We start from the raw sequence: 18,698 nt of genomic DNA, 5'->3' as shown, positions 1-18,698 counted from the left end.
TTAACTTCCTTCTTCGATTCAGAATGCTTCAATTCTTAATGCATATTAGTTTTGTAGCTGTAACTTGTACGTTACTAATCAAAAACAAAAACTGTGGCTAGATATAGAAGTATGGAACTCAGATTCTTAAAGCATGGTGTTTAAGCAGTATGTAGTCTTCCCTTGAAGCACATGTTTTAAAGATGTGGATCCATGATTTAAAACATGAAAGCAAAAATCAAAGAAGAAACTGTGTAGACTCTATGAGCCGTTTTAGATTTCACAATAGTTATTGGGAAAAAGAAACAGGGGTTTCTTGCCCTTGAAGTTCATTTCCTCCCCATTCTTCTCCCCCACACAAGGCAGGAAAGTATCATGACCTAGATACATAGTCAGAGGGCAACAATGCTGAACTTTCTCAGACACAGCTGAGTAACCTGGGCCTGGCCAGTTCTAGGACTGAGAAGGCTAGAGCCGAGAGCTGACAAGGAGGAACTGTCTGTAAACATGAGAAGGGGCCATGGCAGGAAGGCAGAGGCCTAGGAAAGGAATCAGAGGGACGAGAAGTGTTACTTTTATCAGGTGTGAAATTGGCAAAAACAGCTTGTTTAATGGGAAATGCCCTGGATCCACATCATCATCCTCAAGATCGCCTTTCTCTCCACCCTCTGCGTTGGGGCTACCGATTTAATGAGCAAATACTTGTAGGACTGTGCTAGGACTATGGGTACAGAACACAATGTTCATGGTTTATGCCATTGTAAACATTTTACAGGGTACTTGGGGGTGGGTGGAGGTGGGGAGTGTTTCCAGGAGGCTAAAAATGTAGCTTGGGCTTTTTCCCCCTTTCTTGGAACTCCTAATTCCTTATACTATGTCACTGTTTTTCTAGCTATTTTTAAACTTCAACCCACAGTAAGAAATACATTTACATCATGACCCACTGTGACCACATGGTACATGCACGCACACACAAATACACATCCGATAGATACATATAGACATCCATGTATGAAACAGAAGGGTCCCAAAACATGAGATACACGTTCATGTTTTCTCATTTTTCCTACTTAGATGTTGTTAAATGTCACAAACCACAAAGTTGAGCGCATGGCCACCTCTAATGCTGTTCAGCCCACAATTTGAGAAATAGTGTGCTACAGCCACAAGTATTGAAATGACTGGAAATGGCCCAACACATGGCATCCAATACCCTAGTCTAAGGCAGTGATTCCCAACTGGGGATGATTTTGCCTCTCGGAGGACACACAGCAATGTCTGGAAACATCTTTGATTGTCACAAAAGAGGTACCTGGGACTGCTGGAATGCTGCTAACCACTTTACATTGCGCAGGACAGCCCCCCACAACAAGGAATTAGCAGTCCAAAATGTCAGTAGTGCCAAGGTTGGAAAACCCTACTCTAAGGGTAATAAAATGAGTTGACACTTCTAATCTACTGTAAACCTGTTCAGAATGGTAGGAGCTGTAACCTGATCTTCTTTTACTCTCTCTTTTTCTTTGAACTGTATTTGGTACATTAAAGTGATGTGGAAGTGTAATTGCCCTTGGGTTGCCCACAGACGTAGCCGGGTGGATAAAAAGGGTATGAGGAATAAGTCTGTTGTTTTCTTTCATCTGGACTGCACCAGGCATTTTTGTTAGAAGATTGTTACTGCTGTTAGGAATATTTTCTGTGTTATGACTTCGCTGTCCTCCCCATTAGACCAGCTAATTCAGGGCCCCTTCTCACTTAGCCATAGCAGCTCTTAGGAAAGAAGTGAAGGGACAGTGGCTAATTAGATTAGACACGGTCCCTATAAAGCTTTCTCCCCCTACTCATGAGATTTGATTCTGTTGTTTTGATGGGAAATGACCTTCTGCTAACCTTGAGGTGCCATCTTAAGCCCTAGCATTGAACTGTCTCCTTTTTAGCCACTGCTTCATTCCTCTATCTGTAGCTATTTCAGACCAGGTTCTTGTGAACACGGACTAGACATTCACTCCCAGTGTAGTGGAGAGCTGTAATGTCCACGTCCTCCCTCCTTCCATGTCTGGCATCAAGAGAAGCTCTTGGACATCTCAGTGTCAATCTATTGTTGCTTTTTTCTCATTTTATTGGCTATTTCTGGGCCCACTAGTAAGGCTGCCATGTGCCCTGACTCATTCAGAGACAGCCTGACAGAACAGACCTGGTTTGGCTTTTTTCCTTCTTCTCCTAATGGGGAAAAAAGGTAGGACGGCAGAAGGAGATAGCTCTGAATCAAATATCAGAACTGGAATAGTAGTAGAAAATAAAACCAATGCTATTTGTGGCTATTCTCTACCGTATTTATTTTAGTGTATTTATCTCATGAGTATTGAATTACATAAACAATAACTTTTGTATTTGGTAAACGAATTCTTATAAATAATTTACAATAAATCAAGGGATGTGTGCGTGTGTGTCCACCTTGAAACTTTAGATTTCTGTGAGCACATAATAGTAAGGAGTACCAGCAGATTCCAGAAATTGATAGTGGCAAAGCGCCTGTGGTACGTTGGACTTCAGACACATGCATTCCATTCCTTTTGCTTCAAGAGAGCTATAGGGACACAGATTTCTTTTTAACTTTCCCACTTGTAGGTTAAGAATAGAAAGACAACACGTGGAATAGAGAGATGAAGGGAACTAATAAGAAGCTAAGGCGTCAGTCTCTTTTTTAATTTACCAATGTTAATCTCTTCGCCTTCTCTACTCTAACCCAATTTCAGTGAACTGAGCAGGATGAAGGGAGTTAGTAAGGCTAGATAAAGCACTGTGGTGGGATGTGTGGAGCTCCACTCTGGAGAAGGATGATAGAAGAAAAGGAAGGGAAAATGGGGATGGAAGGGGGAGAAGAGCTCATTGGATGAAGAAATCCCTGCCCTCTTCCTTGTCATCAGTTGTTGGTTCTATGCTAGGTTTAGGCAAGGCAAATAATATGGGAGCCCCGAGTCCGGCCATTTACAACTTTAAAAAGGCATTTTGTGGAATAACAAAAAATGTCTTGGAAATTGTTCTAAAGCTCACAGATTCTTTCTATTTTGTCTGAGGGGCAGGGCAGTTTGGGTGGTGGAAGTAGTTGGCCCTGGTCGTTTTCTTGGTTTGGGCTGTATCATTTTTTCCTTCCGCTTTGGGATGCTCATCATTTGTAATGAGATAGCATACCTCAGAAGTTCTGTGAGCTAGAACTGCTGCCCTGCCTCTTTTCCACAGGCTGCCTGGGGCTAGGAAATGAAACCTGCCTAACCCCAGATGTCCAGGAGAAAGCCTCTGTGTTCGTGGAGGAGGAAGGGTGGGAGGAACCTGGGCAAGAGGAGAATCCTGAAAAGGGTGAATGTTTAAATCTGCATGGTACCAGCGTGTGTGATTGGCGTCTTTCACCTTTGGGGTATAGAGAAGAGTAAGGGTAACAGAAACCACAGCAGCTCATGGGTAGAAACCACAGCAGCTCATGGGTAGAAGCCACTTTCTACATTATGTGCCTCTTTTTAGACATGTAGTTTGTTTCATTGCCACCAGTTTTCGCAAGTCTTATATTTTCTTAGGTTTCTTATGTTCCTTACATTCCTGGGACCTACTCTCCTAGGGCCTTCTGTTGATCAGTTCTGTGCCTCAGGATTTATAGTGCTTGACAGTTCCTTTATCAGCAGCTGACATTTACTTGGAGGCTTGAGTTCTGTCTGTCTGTTCTGCTTAACTCCCGCAACTTGGCTTGACTCACTGACTCACCCTCATCATCAAAGGGCTTATTTTTACTTTCCCTACTTTGGTTCTTCTTCCCAACATTCCCATTTTAGAGTTTAATAAGCTGTCGTCCTGTAGATTTGTATACATTTATACATTCATGTTTTGCCACATGCTAAAATTTGTTTTGCACCCAGCTGGTGTGCTTGAGTCACCAAGTCACAATGGAAGAGAACAAAGAGGACATCCTTGGCATGATGCCGCACAGGGGCCTGTTCCTATCCCGTGAATTAACAGTAGTTCACAACGGTCAGTCTCCTCTCTTGTAAGATGCCCAGAAGGTGACTGAAGTACCCAGATTTACTGGTGACTGTTCTGCTCTGAGAAGGATTGAGTGGATGCTGAGGTGCCTCTGAAGAGTGGGGTCACAGGCGTCAGTGGCCCCAGAGGACAAGAATCAGGGCACACTGGCTTATGTGCAAATGCGAATGAGAAACTGAGCTAGAACTAATTCCAGCTGAAGGGTTCTGGTGTAAGGTTCTCCTGACTTTGGAGGAGTTCAAGATTTTGGCTTTCAGGTGTTCGCCCCCTCCCTCCAGTCACTCGGATGAGACCCTGGTACACATCCTTCACCTTAGCAGAAGTCACACAAGCATTTATGGCTTGAGATGAAGAACGAGAGTTGGGTCACTTGATCCCCTGCAGAGAATCTGATGAGGGCATTGCACCTCCCTTTGCTGACCCTCTTCTATAAACAGGAACAGAAATTCTTGCTACTGGATCCCTTTCATCAGGCGTCTTAGGCTCGCTGAATGAAAAGCCCTATAAAAAGGAGATGTGGCCCTAATAATAACAAATACGATCGTGATGGCTATTTTGGGCAAGAGCAGCTTTGTGCCGCTCTTGATCTCCATCGGTGTCTGCCATTCCTGCCCTGCCATTACCTTTCAGACTTCCTATTCTTAGAATCCTTTGTGAGCCCTCAGCTTGGGGGATTGCAGCCCCCAAGGCTGGAATGCCTAGCTTGAGAGGAATGCAGACTGTCTGGCAGAGTGGAGGTTAAATAAAGTTTGCCTTGGCAGCCCCCTCTGCTCTTGGATGGGCGACAAGTAACTTGGGTATAGGAGCAATGGCATGGACTGCCATGTGGTTCAGTACCAAACAGAGTAGACATGGTTGATGGTCCGTTCGTTATAGGCGGAGCCCTGCCAGTCTCAGCCCTGCTATGTACTAAAGAGGCCTGGGCAGCCTTGAACCTCAGCTAGTAACCATATCACTCTGAAAACATGCAGGAACAAATAAAGAATGAAAGTGAAAATGCCTTGCAGGAACTGCAGATTTGGTATGTTTGCCCCCTCAGAGTTATTGCCTCATTTATTGAATGTGAGATAAAGGAGGAAATTTTCATTGTAATAAGAACAATTGCTAGTCAGTCAACAAACATTTCTTGAGCACCAAGGCACTGTGGGAAACTTTTTAAAAGTGTAAGACCTAGAATTCTTGTGATGCTTATTATTTAGTTGGAAAAGTAGAGCGGTAAACATATGAGGAAATAATTTATATTCCAAAGTGAAATATGAGTTCCAAACGTGTGCAATAGAACTAAGTGCCAGAGGAGGTCTGAGGGGAGAAAGAGGAGCACTTCTGGCTAGAATGATCAAGAAGAATTTTGTGGAGGAGGTGGGGCTCAACAGGTCTTGAGAGAATGGCAGACTTCTACTGGAAAGAAGAGGGCCTTGTCAGTGAGAGGACTTTTATGAGCAAAGGACAGATGAAGGGCACTCTCAGAACAGCTCATGGGGACGTGAAGAGCAGCTGGGTATGGACAGGGTGGCAAAGCAGAAGGATTTGTGTAAAATCACCAAACCCTTAACTCTGAAGGCTATGTGTGCACATTGCTGAGAGGACAGTGCTTCCCACCAGAGGATAGTTGGCAAGCTCCAGTCCCGCCCAGAGACAGGGGCCCTTCTAGTGCTCTGTTTTGTGAAACCCCTGATACAACATGGAGCTCCTAGTAGACAGTAAATAACAAATTATTATTATTACTCATCTTCAAATTCTCTGGTCCCAAGTTGTCGAATTGGCTTGATGTCACTTGTGAGAGTTGGCACTCCCTTTGCTTTGCCCTGTTCTGATTGCTCACCTGCCTTGCCACAGTCTTGCCTTCAGATTTATCTGACCTTTCTCCTCTCTTCCACCACAGGTGGCTAGAGGTGCAGGTGGCTAATCTAACATGTCCACAGCGCTGGGTGCAGAACCTCCGACTTCTTCAGGAGTCCATCTGGCCTGGTGGTATTTTACCGAAGTGTCCACGGCCTGTGAGGACCCAGGAGCAGAAAGTGGCTGCTGAAAAACAGGCCTTGCAGAGCCTCATGGGAATCTTGCCAGGTAATTGGACAATGAGATTGGTTATACTGATAATTATTCCTTTCCCATCCTGCTTTGCCACCATTACCCCACACCCCTCAAAAACCTGGACTCAAAAACCTGTCGACCCACCATTTCTCAGGCTAATAGGTAAATGATCAGAGCTGTGATTCTTTTACCCCTCATTCAGGTGATGCTGAGGGAATGGAAAGGATCACTATGACCACACCATAAATAGTAGGTGAGAATCCTGCAGATACTTGGAGTAATAACAGCTCTGCCTACACCACAGAGGCAGGTCTCAGAACTCTTCCCACCAGAGGAAGATTTCAGGTTCTCTGCCAACTCATGGTAGTTAGACCAGGGAAGAAAATGATATGTCCCACAGAAGTTCAGCCTTGATAAATTGGGGTCATTGAATAAGGTATATCATCCTTAGCAGTAGATAAAAACAAACTCTGAAGAGGATTTTTTTTTTCTTTACTTTCTATACATTTTTAGAAGGTAGGGAAGGCAGTTTGTTACCTGTGGCTGTGCTATAGTAATGAGGGTACAGCAGTGAACTGTTAGCTCTTAGGACAACATTATATACTCTTTGTTTTCTGTTGTATTTATTTTTTTATTTAAATTTAACTAATTAACATATAGTGTATTATTAGTTTCAAATGTGGAATTCAGTGAGTCATCAGTTGCATAGAACACCCAGTGTTCATTACATCCCGTGCCCTCCTTAATGCCCATCAGACAGTTGCCCCGTCCCCCCACCCCCCCAGCAACTCTCAGTTTGTTTCCTGTGATTAAGAGTCTCTTATGGTTTGTCTCACTCTCTAATTTCGTCTTGTTTTGTTTTTCCCTCCCTTCCCCTATGCTCCTCTGTTTAGTTTCTTAAATTCTACATATGAGTGAGATCATATGATAATTGTTTTTTTCTGATTGGCTTATTTCACTTAGCATAATACCCTCTAGTTCCTTATATACTCTTATCAACCCCCGTTCTCCACCCTAAACTGTTACATCAGATGTACCTGCAGTGACAGGTTACAGAATTATTTCCTCAGGTCCATTCTTATTTAAACACTTAAGAAACATTTTTCTTAGCTTTTCCCTGTTTTAGTTTGGCTATGTGGTTCAGAAGTTTGCCAGAAATACCCAATTTGGACAAAGATAGCAGATACCACAAGATAATCTCCTTAGAATCTAAGGCTTCAGTGGTAACACTGCAACCACATGCTTATTTTTCCTCTTCAGATATTGTGGTAGAAATCCTTGGGGTGAACAGATGCCGGCTGAGCTGGAGTCTCGTCTTGGAGTCGCTACAGCAACCCCTCATCAACAGGTAGGCTGAAAGGCATGTACGCAGCATCTCCACAGCTGAAGCTGTCTCTGGTCTCAGAGGTGTCCACGGTTTCTAAGTGAGCAGCGCACACTGAGACGAATGGAACTGCAGTCTTTCTCTGCCCTGGACCCTGACTGCAGAGTGTGATGCCCGGGTCCGCACACACGAAGGAAAACCCACACTGCCTGCTTCTGAGCAGGTTCTCATGCAGCAGTGAGCCGGTGTTGGGCCCGCCACTGTTGGCATGTGGAAGAACTCGATGCAGGCCCCCATGTGAGCCACTGAAAACGTCCTGTCACCCTCCAGGCTTATTCAGTGCGCTTAACACTTCTTTCAACATGTGCCAGCCCCTGTGAACACTGTATACCACTGTGTATACCTGGCCTGTATACCACAGGCTGGATAATGATTTTCAGCTCAACATTCAAGGCCTCACAGCAAAGCTGATTTAGCGTTAGAATCAGGAATTGTCTTTGCTTAATAGGAAGGAGACAAGATAATGAGGTTGAGCTCCGATAAAAGGACTGGAAATAACTGAGTGAACACCGCTAAAATAATCCAGAAGAAGTAGGTATTTCCCTGGCTGGTACCTTGGGATACAGTGCTTCTGAAAAGTATTCAGGACTTGCAGTCCTTTCTCAAACCCTGTCCCGAAGCAGACTATATCTATTCACCATCACTACCCAAGGGTGCTGGCTTTTGCTTCACTGCCTGTCACCTGTGGATCTGTGACGATTAATTACGAGAAATAGCCATAGTCAGAAGCTCTGAAAATTCTTAGTAAGTTGATATCACAGGGATTTTTTCCCTCCCTCACAGTTCTTCAGGGCAGTGCTGATGTGCTAAGGTAGCTATATAAATAAATGTAGAATTTCCTAAAATCTAGTCTCAAGTTCTATTTCCACCTTTATTGGGGTCATAACCTTTAGTCACCAAACTTTTATTTCATGGCAGAGCCTTCATCTGGCTACTGAAATTTAGAGTTCACTAAGGATATCAGTAATGGGCAAGGAGGGGAAGGGAAAATAAATGTCATAAACAGGATCTGGTGTCTGTTGACTAAGCCAGACCCTCCTCTAAGTTGTTTTGTCCATTTGTTTCAGGCACTTGATTTACTGCCTTTGGGACATCATCCTGGAATTCTTGGATCTCAGTGCCTCCGTTGAGGAGTCTACCGTAACCACCTCTGCCTCAGATACCCCAGGCAACCCCAAGAGAATGGGCGTCTCCCCTTAGCCATAGGTTATTCACCCATTCTTTGAAGGCTGGGAAAGGAGAGTTGCTCTGCCACCCCGCGACCAGTCAGGAACCTGTGCCCTCTGCAGCTGAACTGTAGCTCAGAAGACCTCGGGTCCCAGGGGCACAGTTCTCCCCCAGCTCTACTCCACAGAGCAGGCGACCTAGCAGATGATGGGGGAAATATGTACCAATCATATGCATATCCATTTCCATACTTTTTCTGTGGTGTTTGGATTGTTGCTGGTGGGTAGATCCTGGAAAAGGAATCTGTAAGGTAGAAGAATGAGCCCCTTTTGCCTCTCCTTTGCCCTCCTCCCTAAGATTGTTTGCCAGGAGCCTGGTCCTGTGCATACATGTTCCTAATCCTCCAACACACAAGCTGTAGATAGACCAAGTGAAAACTGATAGCCAGATTTCTTAGAGGAGCAGACAATTTTCTAGAGCTCTCTGTTCCCACCAGGAAACTGCAGATTCATTCAGGACCACTCTTGAAAGCCAGACCCCCCACGTTCTGTCTAGTTTCCCAACAATTCCAGAAGAAGGAAGGAAAACATTTCTCAAGGGACTTTTTGCTGATTGACTATTTTCCAACACATCAGCCCTATGGAGGATGTCACTGAAGGCTGCTTCCCTGGGTGGCTACACTTTTTCTGTGCAGAAGACTTCAAAGCAGATTGCCAAAGCTTCTTGGTAGATCCACCCCACTCTCCACACCCTTTCCTGAAAGAGAGTTGCATCACAGATTTTATTTATTCGCTTTCCTCCTAACCCTTCTCCAAGAGCAGTTGAGTTTTGGTCTTTATGACCTTCCCTCTATCTCCCTTCAGCAGAATCGCCTGGCGGATTGCTTATTCAGCCCAGTGCTTCCAAAGGGAATGGAGACGCTTGCTCTGTGGCTGGGAATGCCCAAAGAGTAGGAAACCCAGGGGGCTGTGGGGCTTCTCTCTTCACAAGTCTCCAGCAGGGGACTTTTAAACTGAACCGATAATATTAGCAAACCTGCAGGGAATTGATTACCCACAAAAAGCTTTTTACTTCCTGTTCTTTAAGGATCTAATGAGTCTTTAAGAACACTTGAAGATGAAGGCGAAGGTGCTATATCAGGCTGTAGTGTCTTAGAAGAATAGAACAATTAGGAGAACTTGTTGGTAGGAAAGGAGGCAGACAGTGGTGACAAGGGAAGTGCTATACATTAAATGCATGTGAGTAGCTGACAGAAAAGGTTTAAGGAGGTCATGGGAGACCCTTGCCTTGTGCCCCTCATCCCGTTAGCTTTGCACCTGCCTATTAGTGCCCTTCTGTCACTGAATCATGGATCCTCCCATTTGGAGGGGGATCTTGGACTTAGACTGGACTTAGACTGATGAGAATGGGATGGGTCTAGAATGGGCATCAGGTTCTCAGACTCTGACATAGATGATGTGCACACAAAGTGGTTTATGGGAGAAAATTGTGCAGTCTTACACTTTTTTTACTCCTCTGGAGGCTTTTACCCATAAAATGTGTTATGCTATGATTGGAAGGCTTTAGGTAGGCGATTACTGCCTAAGGACAAGATGAATGAGATCATGTCTCATGGTACCTTCTAGCCTTAAAATATGATTTTTACAGCGACTTTATGGCTTCAGAGCTTCTCCCACCCCGGACATTCACAGGCAGAAGGAGCGCAGCATTTCTAGCTTTAGTAAGTATTTGCAGGAGTGTGGGACTGCAGGGAGTCCAGCCTCACTGAAGCCGATCCTTCACCTTTTTCAGCTCGGGCCAGGATGCTCTTCGGGATAGATGCAGTAGCCAGCTCATTTCCACTACCCTTCTCTTCTGATACTTTACCCTCATATGTACTTAGCCACCTACATTGCTTTGAATCTCTGCTATTAGGGCTCAGATGTCACACAGAGCCAGTACGTAAACTGACGCACCATAAAATCCCCGTGGCTATAAATTCTGAGCAATTTTTGACACTTCCAACCCAAAGAAAACTTCCTTATATTTCATGTTGTGTAAGAGATGCCACCTCTGTGGTCTGTGCCCCAAAACATAATCTGTCCTCGGGCCCTCCTTCTGTCTAGAAGGGAAATCATGGATATCGCCAAGGAAATAGTCAAGTTTGGGTAGCAGGCACAGACAACAAGGGAGATCAGCACTTGGGAGAGAGCCACAGGTATTAAGAAAAGATGCTCCCAGCTGAGAAGTGATAAAAGGCAATGAAGAATCAGGCCTGCACTAACCCAGAACATTCGTGATTTTTCTTTGGCCCTACCCAGCACATTCATTTCCAGTTGCTACTCTTTTCTTTGTTTATAGCACCCAACAACAGTTGTTAGGTCCTAGGTGGAGTAAAAATATGTGTATATGGTTATATGAGTCAGGATGCTTTGGACTGAAGGAAAACTCGAAGGGAATTTTGTTTTCTTTCAAAAATGAGTACCTGAGTAGGTAAGCCCCAGGGGCGGATGGATTCAGCAACTCTGACCTCATAAAGGGCCCAGATTCTTCCCATCTTTCCCCTCTGCTGTTGTAAACATGCTTGTGTAAACATGCTTGTCCGGTTCTCAGACTGCCTACCTGGTTGCTGCAGTTCGGAGCATCACATTCATATGTAACAGTATGAAAGAACAGAGTCATCTCTTCCATGTTTTCTTTTAAAGAATGAGGAAACCTTTTTCCAGAAACCCTTCAAGAATGCTCTTCTCATGACTCATTGGCCAGAACTGTGCATCCCTAAGCCAATCTATTGAAAATGGCATTACCTGGTTGGCTTGCACTAGTATTTACCCCCTTCCCCCACAGAGAGGAGGTCACGCTCCAGGAAAGTTAGATACCTAAAAAAATTAGATGTTAGCAAGGAAGAAGCAGAGGATGGGTGTTAATAGACAATGTCTGTTACATCATCTGTACAACATCAACAGATCCCCCATGGTACTCTAAAAATACCTGGAATCGGCTAAGAACATTTGCTGAAGGCACCACATGAAGCACTTCACCTGGAGTAACTCATTTAACCCATACACAGCCCTGTAAGGTAGGTTCTATTATCTATCCCCATTTCATAGATGAGGAACACAAGGCACAGAGAGATTGTGAGTTGCCCACAGTCACTTGCAAAGAAATGGCAGAGCCTGGATACAAATCTTGCCAGTCTACCCTCAAGCCTACATGCATAATAACCATTATACTAGTCTGTGTTTCTTCTCAGAATAAGATCAGGTTCTCATTTTTAAGGAGCTCACGATCTAGTGCAGAAGTTCGCAGACTTTTTTGGTAAAGGGGCAGAGAATAAATAGTCCAGGCTTGGCCATATGGTGGTCTCTGTTGCAACTCAGCTCTTCCATTGTAGCATGAAAGCAGTCATAGACAATACATAGAGCAATGACTGTGGCTGTGTTCCAACAAAATTGTGTTTGCAGAAACAGGCAGCTGACCAGATTTAGCCCATGAGTTGTTTGCAGGCCTCTTTCTAAGGAGTTAGAACAGTGCTTTTCAAACTTTAGTGTACATGTGATTTACCTGGGACCGTGGTAAAGCATATGCTGCATTTCTAACAAGCTCCCAGATGTATGCCAATGAGAATACAGATCTTCAACCACACCTTGAGTATCAAGGGGTTAAAACATAGACAACTCTCAAGTGTGATTAATACACTATTAAATATATAGGAAGGGCACTTCATTGAGAGTAGAGGGCCATGGAAAGCCTGAGGTGATAATATGTGAATTGACTCCTGGAAGATTCATGAGAATTAACCAGTAAAAACATGGGGAGGGTGTCCAGAGAAACAGTGAACAATGTGTGCAAAGACAGAGTCGCCACAGAAAGACAAATACTGTATGATTCCACATATCTGAAGTACCTAGCATGGTCAACCTCACAGAAACAGTAGAAATATGGTTGTTGGGAATTAGGGGAATGGGGAGCATGTAATGGGTACCGAGTTTCAATTTTGCCAAGTGAAAACAGATCCCTGTTTTATCAACCGTGTAAGTAGACGTGACACTCCAGAGCTGTACACTGAAAATAGTGAAGATGGCGAATTGTAGATTCTGTTTATTGTACTACAATCAAGACATGTAAAATGAATAAAAGCTGTGGAGAACTACAAGGCACAGGCTGCAGGGAAGGAGGGACAAGGGCCGGGAGAGGGGCCTGTCTGGGGCGGCGTGCTAAGGAAGCTGGCACTGTTCTTCCTCTCCGCAGTGGGGAATTGTTGAGGAACCTTACTGAAGAGTATTTTTCATTGAAGTTAACAGTGCCTGCTTATGGGAAACATGGGAGTTCGATTGCACATGTAAACAGCCGTTGGATTTGACACCTGTCTCAGTCACTTTCTGATCCCCCCCACCTTAATTTCTTCAAGTCTGTTCCCATTATTTCTTAAATATGAGATGGCTTCAGCGTCTATAGAGTATAATGAGCTGGAAGCAATAACAGCCTGATTGAAACCCTAGCTCTGCCACTTAATCAGCTGTGAGGAAGTGGTCAGGTAACTTAGCTTCATTGGGACTTAACATTTCTCTCTTAGAAAAAGGGACAAATATATTACGACCGTTTTGAGAAGTGAATCGTAAGAACAAGCTTTATAAAATAGCAAGTGCTATGCTATAAAAATGTCCATGGCAGCATTCTGCTGCTGTTCTGGAGATGCCTTGCTTCAGGAACCATGCAGCTGAGCTGTCCTCTGGCGAGCCCCGGTTGCCCAGCCCTCTCAGAACCTGCTGTTTGTCTTGGTCTTCCTTTGCACTGGAGCAATATGTGTTCTCCCAGGAGGAGGAAAGGAAGGTTGCCAACCCTGCTGGATACAGATGGGAATGCGAACCAACCAGGGGAGGAAAGGAAACCATGATGCTTTTGTAGCCCAAGGCCTGACTGGGCGAGCTCTTCCCTAACTTGGCGTCTCCGTTTCCTTTACACCGAGAGCGCCAGAACTCACTGGGCAGTAGCTGCCTGCACTGGTTCTGTGGGCAGGAGGGTGAAACCGCTGCAGGGTGCACTTCCGCTCACAAGCCTCCATCACTCCTCTGTGGCGTAAGGCACGAGAGCGGCTGCTTCGCACAGAACCGTTTCTCAGAAAAGAGCCAGTGAGGGGAGACCACCGAGTCTTACTTCCGTGTCCTGACTCGCCCGGTATTTCTTACACAAGGACGTCCCTGGCTCGTTTTAAAAAGAAAGACAAAACCCCAGAAGAATGTGTCAAGCAAGTGAAAGTCATCAGAGCCCGTTGCCTGCTGTGACCCAACAGCAACAGGGTTTGAAGCCAAGGCAGCACTGAAGTGGTGGAGGAAATGTGGGCACCACAGCCTCCTGGGCAGATACGCTGTGCAATTCTCAGACTTGCTGAGCCTTCTTGCCGCCTCCCTACACCTCTCACCTGTCTCTGGCCTGAAAGTACATTTGAACTCTGCTTTCTTAGAAGCGCAAACAAGCATGTGACAGAATCCCGAGAACTCCTGTCTCTGATGTCTCTTCCACATGACAAAAGCTGGTTTCTCTCCACATGTTGACTCTTCAAACCTCACCTACAAGTGCTTCAGTAGAAGTCACCACCACCCTGTTGCTGAGATGTGGAAGTTTGGGAGGGAAAAAAAAAATGAAAGGGGAAAAAATAATAGTATCAAAATCCAAACTTAGAAAACATTTCTTGAAGTGACATTATCTACTGCTTTCAACTCAAAATAGGCCACTTTGTCCCCAGAGTTTTGTTTAGGAAATGCAAGCTAATTTTAATATTAGGGTGTTGTAATGATTAAGAAGGTAAGTCTGTGTCCTATATCTAAATCCATACTTTGGCTCCTCTCCCCGCCCCCCGCCCCCGCCGGTCACTGTTGCAGCCTGTTACAAGCAGTGGAGAGCTGGCTATAATTACTTTCAGACACTTGGCGTTAATCAATGAGGGAAAAGGCCAAGTTAGATAAACCGAAAGTCTGTGATTGCAGAGAAAGGCTCTAGTATGTCTGCAGAAGCCGAGACTTCGCTGTTCTGGGTTGAATTGGATTTAGTGACCTTCAAGCTCAGGTCATCGGCCCTTCGCCTGTGCTCCTTAGTGAATCATCCTGCCCCAGTAGCAATGGAAAGATTAACAAAGATTTAGCAAAATATCTGCATTTCGTATCTTGCCTTTAGGGAGGATTGACCTTACTAAGAAAAAAAAAAAAGCCCTTTTGGAGTTTACATTCTTTACCTGTACTAACATGGAATCCAAATTCAAAGAATGGCAAGCCAGTTCCTTTCCAGTTTTGTGTCCTTGTGTCAAAAGTTTGCCTGTAAATGCAAATAATTCAAGAATGCTGAGGGCACCTTTCATTAAGCCTTCCTGTGTCTCGGAGAGAGTCACGTAAGCTTGGTGGGCAGTAGGACTTTTGCTGGGAGACAGAATGTGTTATGGAGATGGTTTTGCAGAAGGTTGGATGAGATGGTTTCCCTGAAATCTAGGGGCCTGCGTCCTGCTCTTTCCTACTTCTTTCCTTTGACCCATGTTCTTCCAGCTGTGCACACGTGGGCACCCTCTGTAAGGGCCAGTTCAAGTTTCACCGTCTCCATGGAGCTTTATCTGACCGTGCCAGCCAAAATTCTCTCTCCTTCCTCTGTGTGACTTTACACTGCCTGTCAATGTGATCAAAATCCATGTGCATTTTATGGGGTCCTCAGTAAGAGATTCCAATTCTTCAAGGGCAAGGAACATACAATCTGTTTTATTCCCATTATAACCCTATTCCTCAACCTTCCCATAGACACACCTAATGCATAATGCATAGTAGGTACAAATAAATGCTGAAGTTCACTTAGTTAAAGGAGATTATGCTTATTAACTTTTAGAAGGTAAAATATGTTAATAAATTCAATGAATTTACTGGGGGCAGAAGATGTGTGAGAGGGACAAGGGGAAAGCACATTTTCGCTTTTCTGACCTTATATCTGTTCAGCAGCAAATATCAAATGAAAGAAGTTGGTTTTTATATTTCCTGTGCCAAAATCCACACCATTTTATAACAGTACTGTTTGCAGTCTAAGTATGTGGGCCGTGAGGTGCTAAAACTAAGCTTTTTAAAGAAAATTAGTCCCGATTTGAAGATTTTTTTTTTTTTTTAATCCTCCAGTCACGAAAATACACAACATACCCTGTCTATTCTCTACTCCTCACCTTTACCTACTGGATCAGAAAACAAAACAAAAATCTTTGGGAAATTTTATCAACTCTTTCCTGCCCCAGACACAAATTTGTAAGAAAGCAATTACCATGAAGAGAAAGGCTTGCTTGCTATCCAAATTCTTTAAAATTATCTTGGAAATCCTTTGGTCCCAGATTTAAGATTCTTTATTTCAGACCTTCTCTAACAGCTTATCTAAGCCATGTCCAAGATCCCACAAGCAAAACTCTTCAAACACAAAGGAATAACCTTGAAGAAAAGAAAGGACAGCAGAAATTCCCCCTCGCTCTTAAAGGTGTTTGCTGTCTTCCCCACATTTCCTACAACTCTTTGCCCAAACACAACAGATCAAAACTAGGCAGCTGCCATAAGAATGAAAACTAATGAACACATCTGGATTCGCTACAGGTCAACATGTTGGCCCCGGGGGGATAAAATCACGTGCTCTTTTGGAGCCCCAGAACGAGCCCCCGGGGCCATGATTTGAAAGAGGGCAACAGCAGGTAAAGGAGCACAGGAGGAAGTTCAGTCTGAGAATTAAACCAATGATGCATTTCATGAAAAGAAGGAAACTCTAGACAATATAGTGCTTGGGTCATATATTATCTTAGAGTAGGTCTGCTGTGAAGGATCCCATCTGCTGTGGAATGAAGTCCATTCTGGTGCCAGTGAACATTTGCACAACACATGATGTGGAATAGTCTCTGGAGCCAAGATCGGTTCCGTATCCACCCCAGGGCAGGTTGGTCAGTCTCCAGTGTAAACCTCCTTGGGATTAACCACTTATTCCAGTGTTGTGCACTGGCTAATTAATACCAGACCTGTTCCAGAAAGCTTTGTACATCCTGCATATGGATGAAGATCCAAAAAGTTTTTTTGGTGATCTGTTTGGATGGGTTAGAGAAAGCTGAAGCAGAAGTCATCCCCATGTACAGGTGGGTTACCTTGCAGATGGGGGCTTGTGGGGGGGCAAATGACATTTACCAGGCAGAAGCTTGCCTGGACAGGTAAGAGGGGAGAAAAGGGTGCATGTGTGGATGCAGAAGTAACATCTGTGGCCTTAAGGCTTGAAGAGCAGGGCAATGCAACTTTTAGCAGTCTGAAGAGGATTGAGGCAAGAGCTTGTGTTTCAGCGAGGTTTTGGATATGGAAGAATGCCCACTGTTGGGGTGGAATGACCTGAATTCTTTACAAGATTAGGGTTTCTGTGGATTTTTCCCAAGTGATAGAAATTTTTCTCTTCTAGTCTCGTTGATAGCAGGCAGTGTTGGACCAATAGTTTGCCTAAACCAATTCCTTCTTTTTCTTTTTTTTTTCCAATTCCTCAATTCCTTCTCTATTATTTCTGAAACCCCACCTTTTTAAAAAATTTATTTAAGAGAAAGAGAGCATGAGTGGAGGGGAGGGGCAGAGGGAGAGGGAGAAGCAGACTCCCCGCTGAGCAGGGAGCCCGACACGGGGCTTGATCCCCGGACCCTGGATTGATGACCTGAGCCGAAGGCAGACGCTCAACCAACTGAGCCACCCAGGTGCCCCTCTGAGACCCTTTCCTTAAACACTAAGTAAATAAGGAAAAAAAAAAAACTTTTCAAAAAACTGCGTATTTCTGGGTCTTTTCTCTTTTTTGTGTGTGAAGCACCAATACTGCTTTTCTTCATCCTTAAATTTTTCTCCTGTATCAGTTTACGAATGTTCATGGGTTGGTTTGGCTTCCCCACTAGTCTAATTGTCTTTCTGATAAATTAATATGGACAGTAACTTAAGGTTACATGTAAATCTTAAACATGATATTTCTTGTACTTGACTCACATTTGATATTCTATGAGGAAGACTGCCCTTACTGTCCCCTCCTGTGAAATCGGAATAATCACCAATCCTAAGATTAAACATTTTGATAAATTCTTTCCATGTCCCAAGCTATTCACACAATGTTATAGACTAAATGTTTTGTCTGTCTAACATTCGCATGTTGAAGCCCTAGCCCCCAGTGTGATGGTATGTAGGAGGTGGGGCCTTTGGGAGCTACTGAGATTTAGGTGAGGTCATGAGGGCAGTGCTCCCATGATGGGATTAGTGCCCTTATATGAAGAAGAAAAGACAACAGCACTTCCTCTTTCCTCATGCATGTAAAGAACAGGTCACGTGAGCACACAGTGAGAAGATGACCACCTGCAAGCCAACAGCAGAGGCTGTAGAAGGAAACCCACCTGCCGGCACCTTTATCTTGGACATCCAACCTCCAGAACTGTGAGCAAGAGTTATTGTTTAAACCACCAGTCTGTGGTATTTTGTTACAGCAGCCGGAACTAAGATACACAACTAGAAAGTTTAGCCACGTAAATCTCTTCCCCTGATTTTAAGTCCAGATTCTGAGACTCAGAGAATTTAGTGACTTTCTGAGCCTTCCATGGCAAACCTGTTGTAAAAAACAGTTCAAGCACTAAAAAATATAAAACTGCCCCTAGAGATATTGCTAAAGCTTTCCTCTCCCTCAAATTACCTCTATGAGTTTACCCTCCTAGAGAAACTTTCTGAAAACTGGTGACAAAATACTGAATAATTAATGCTCAAACGGGAAGGATGATGGGTAAAAGCAAAAAATGGTTGCTAATTGCATGTTTGTAGTTCTATATGCCTTTTACCTACCCACACTGATAAACAATATATAATAAAGAAGTTCCTTTTTAAAAAATAAAATGTAATTAAAAGTTTATCTTATATGTTAAGAAAAAAAAAAAGAAGAAGGTAGCGGGAGGGGAGGAATGAAGCGGGGGAAATCGGAGGGGTGGACGAACCATGAGAGACGATGGACTCTGAAAAACAAACTGAGGGTTCTAGAGGGGAGGGGGGTGGGAGGATGGGTTGGCCTGGTGGTGGGTATTGAGGAGGGCACGTTCTGCATGGAGCACTGGGTGTTGTGCACGAAC

The 18,698-nt window shown here is 44.2% G+C and overlaps 1 protein-coding gene across 2 annotated transcripts in view; it reads left to right on the top strand.

Moving 5' to 3' along the window:
* SNX19 (sorting nexin 19) overlaps window positions 1-12,728 on the top strand; it is a 43,999-nt gene extending 31,271 nt beyond the window's left edge. The window contains exons 9-11 of one of the 2 annotated variants that reach the window (XM_081799085.1): window positions 5,891-6,075; window positions 7,303-7,390; window positions 8,494-12,728. In XM_081799085.1, the coding sequence (XP_081655211.1) occupies window positions 5,891-6,075; window positions 7,303-7,390; window positions 8,494-8,626 (406 nt within the window). In that variant the 3' untranslated portion in view covers window positions 8,627-12,728. Of the gene's footprint in view, window positions 1-5,890; window positions 6,076-7,302; window positions 7,391-8,493 lie in introns of those variants that run through there. The other variant, XM_081799088.1, reaches the window with a different exon arrangement.
* Window positions 12,729-18,698: the final 5,970 nt, after the last annotated feature.

The sequence above is a fragment of the Leptonychotes weddellii genome, chromosome 11 (assembly GCF_054177405.1).
Source record: "Leptonychotes weddellii isolate Sample4059 chromosome 11, ASM5417740v2, whole genome shotgun sequence".
NCBI classification, from domain to species: Eukaryota; Metazoa; Chordata; class Mammalia; order Carnivora; family Phocidae; genus Leptonychotes; species Leptonychotes weddellii.
The sequence above is the reverse complement of the archived record's forward strand: the minus strand, read 5'-3'. Positions and strand labels throughout refer to the sequence as shown.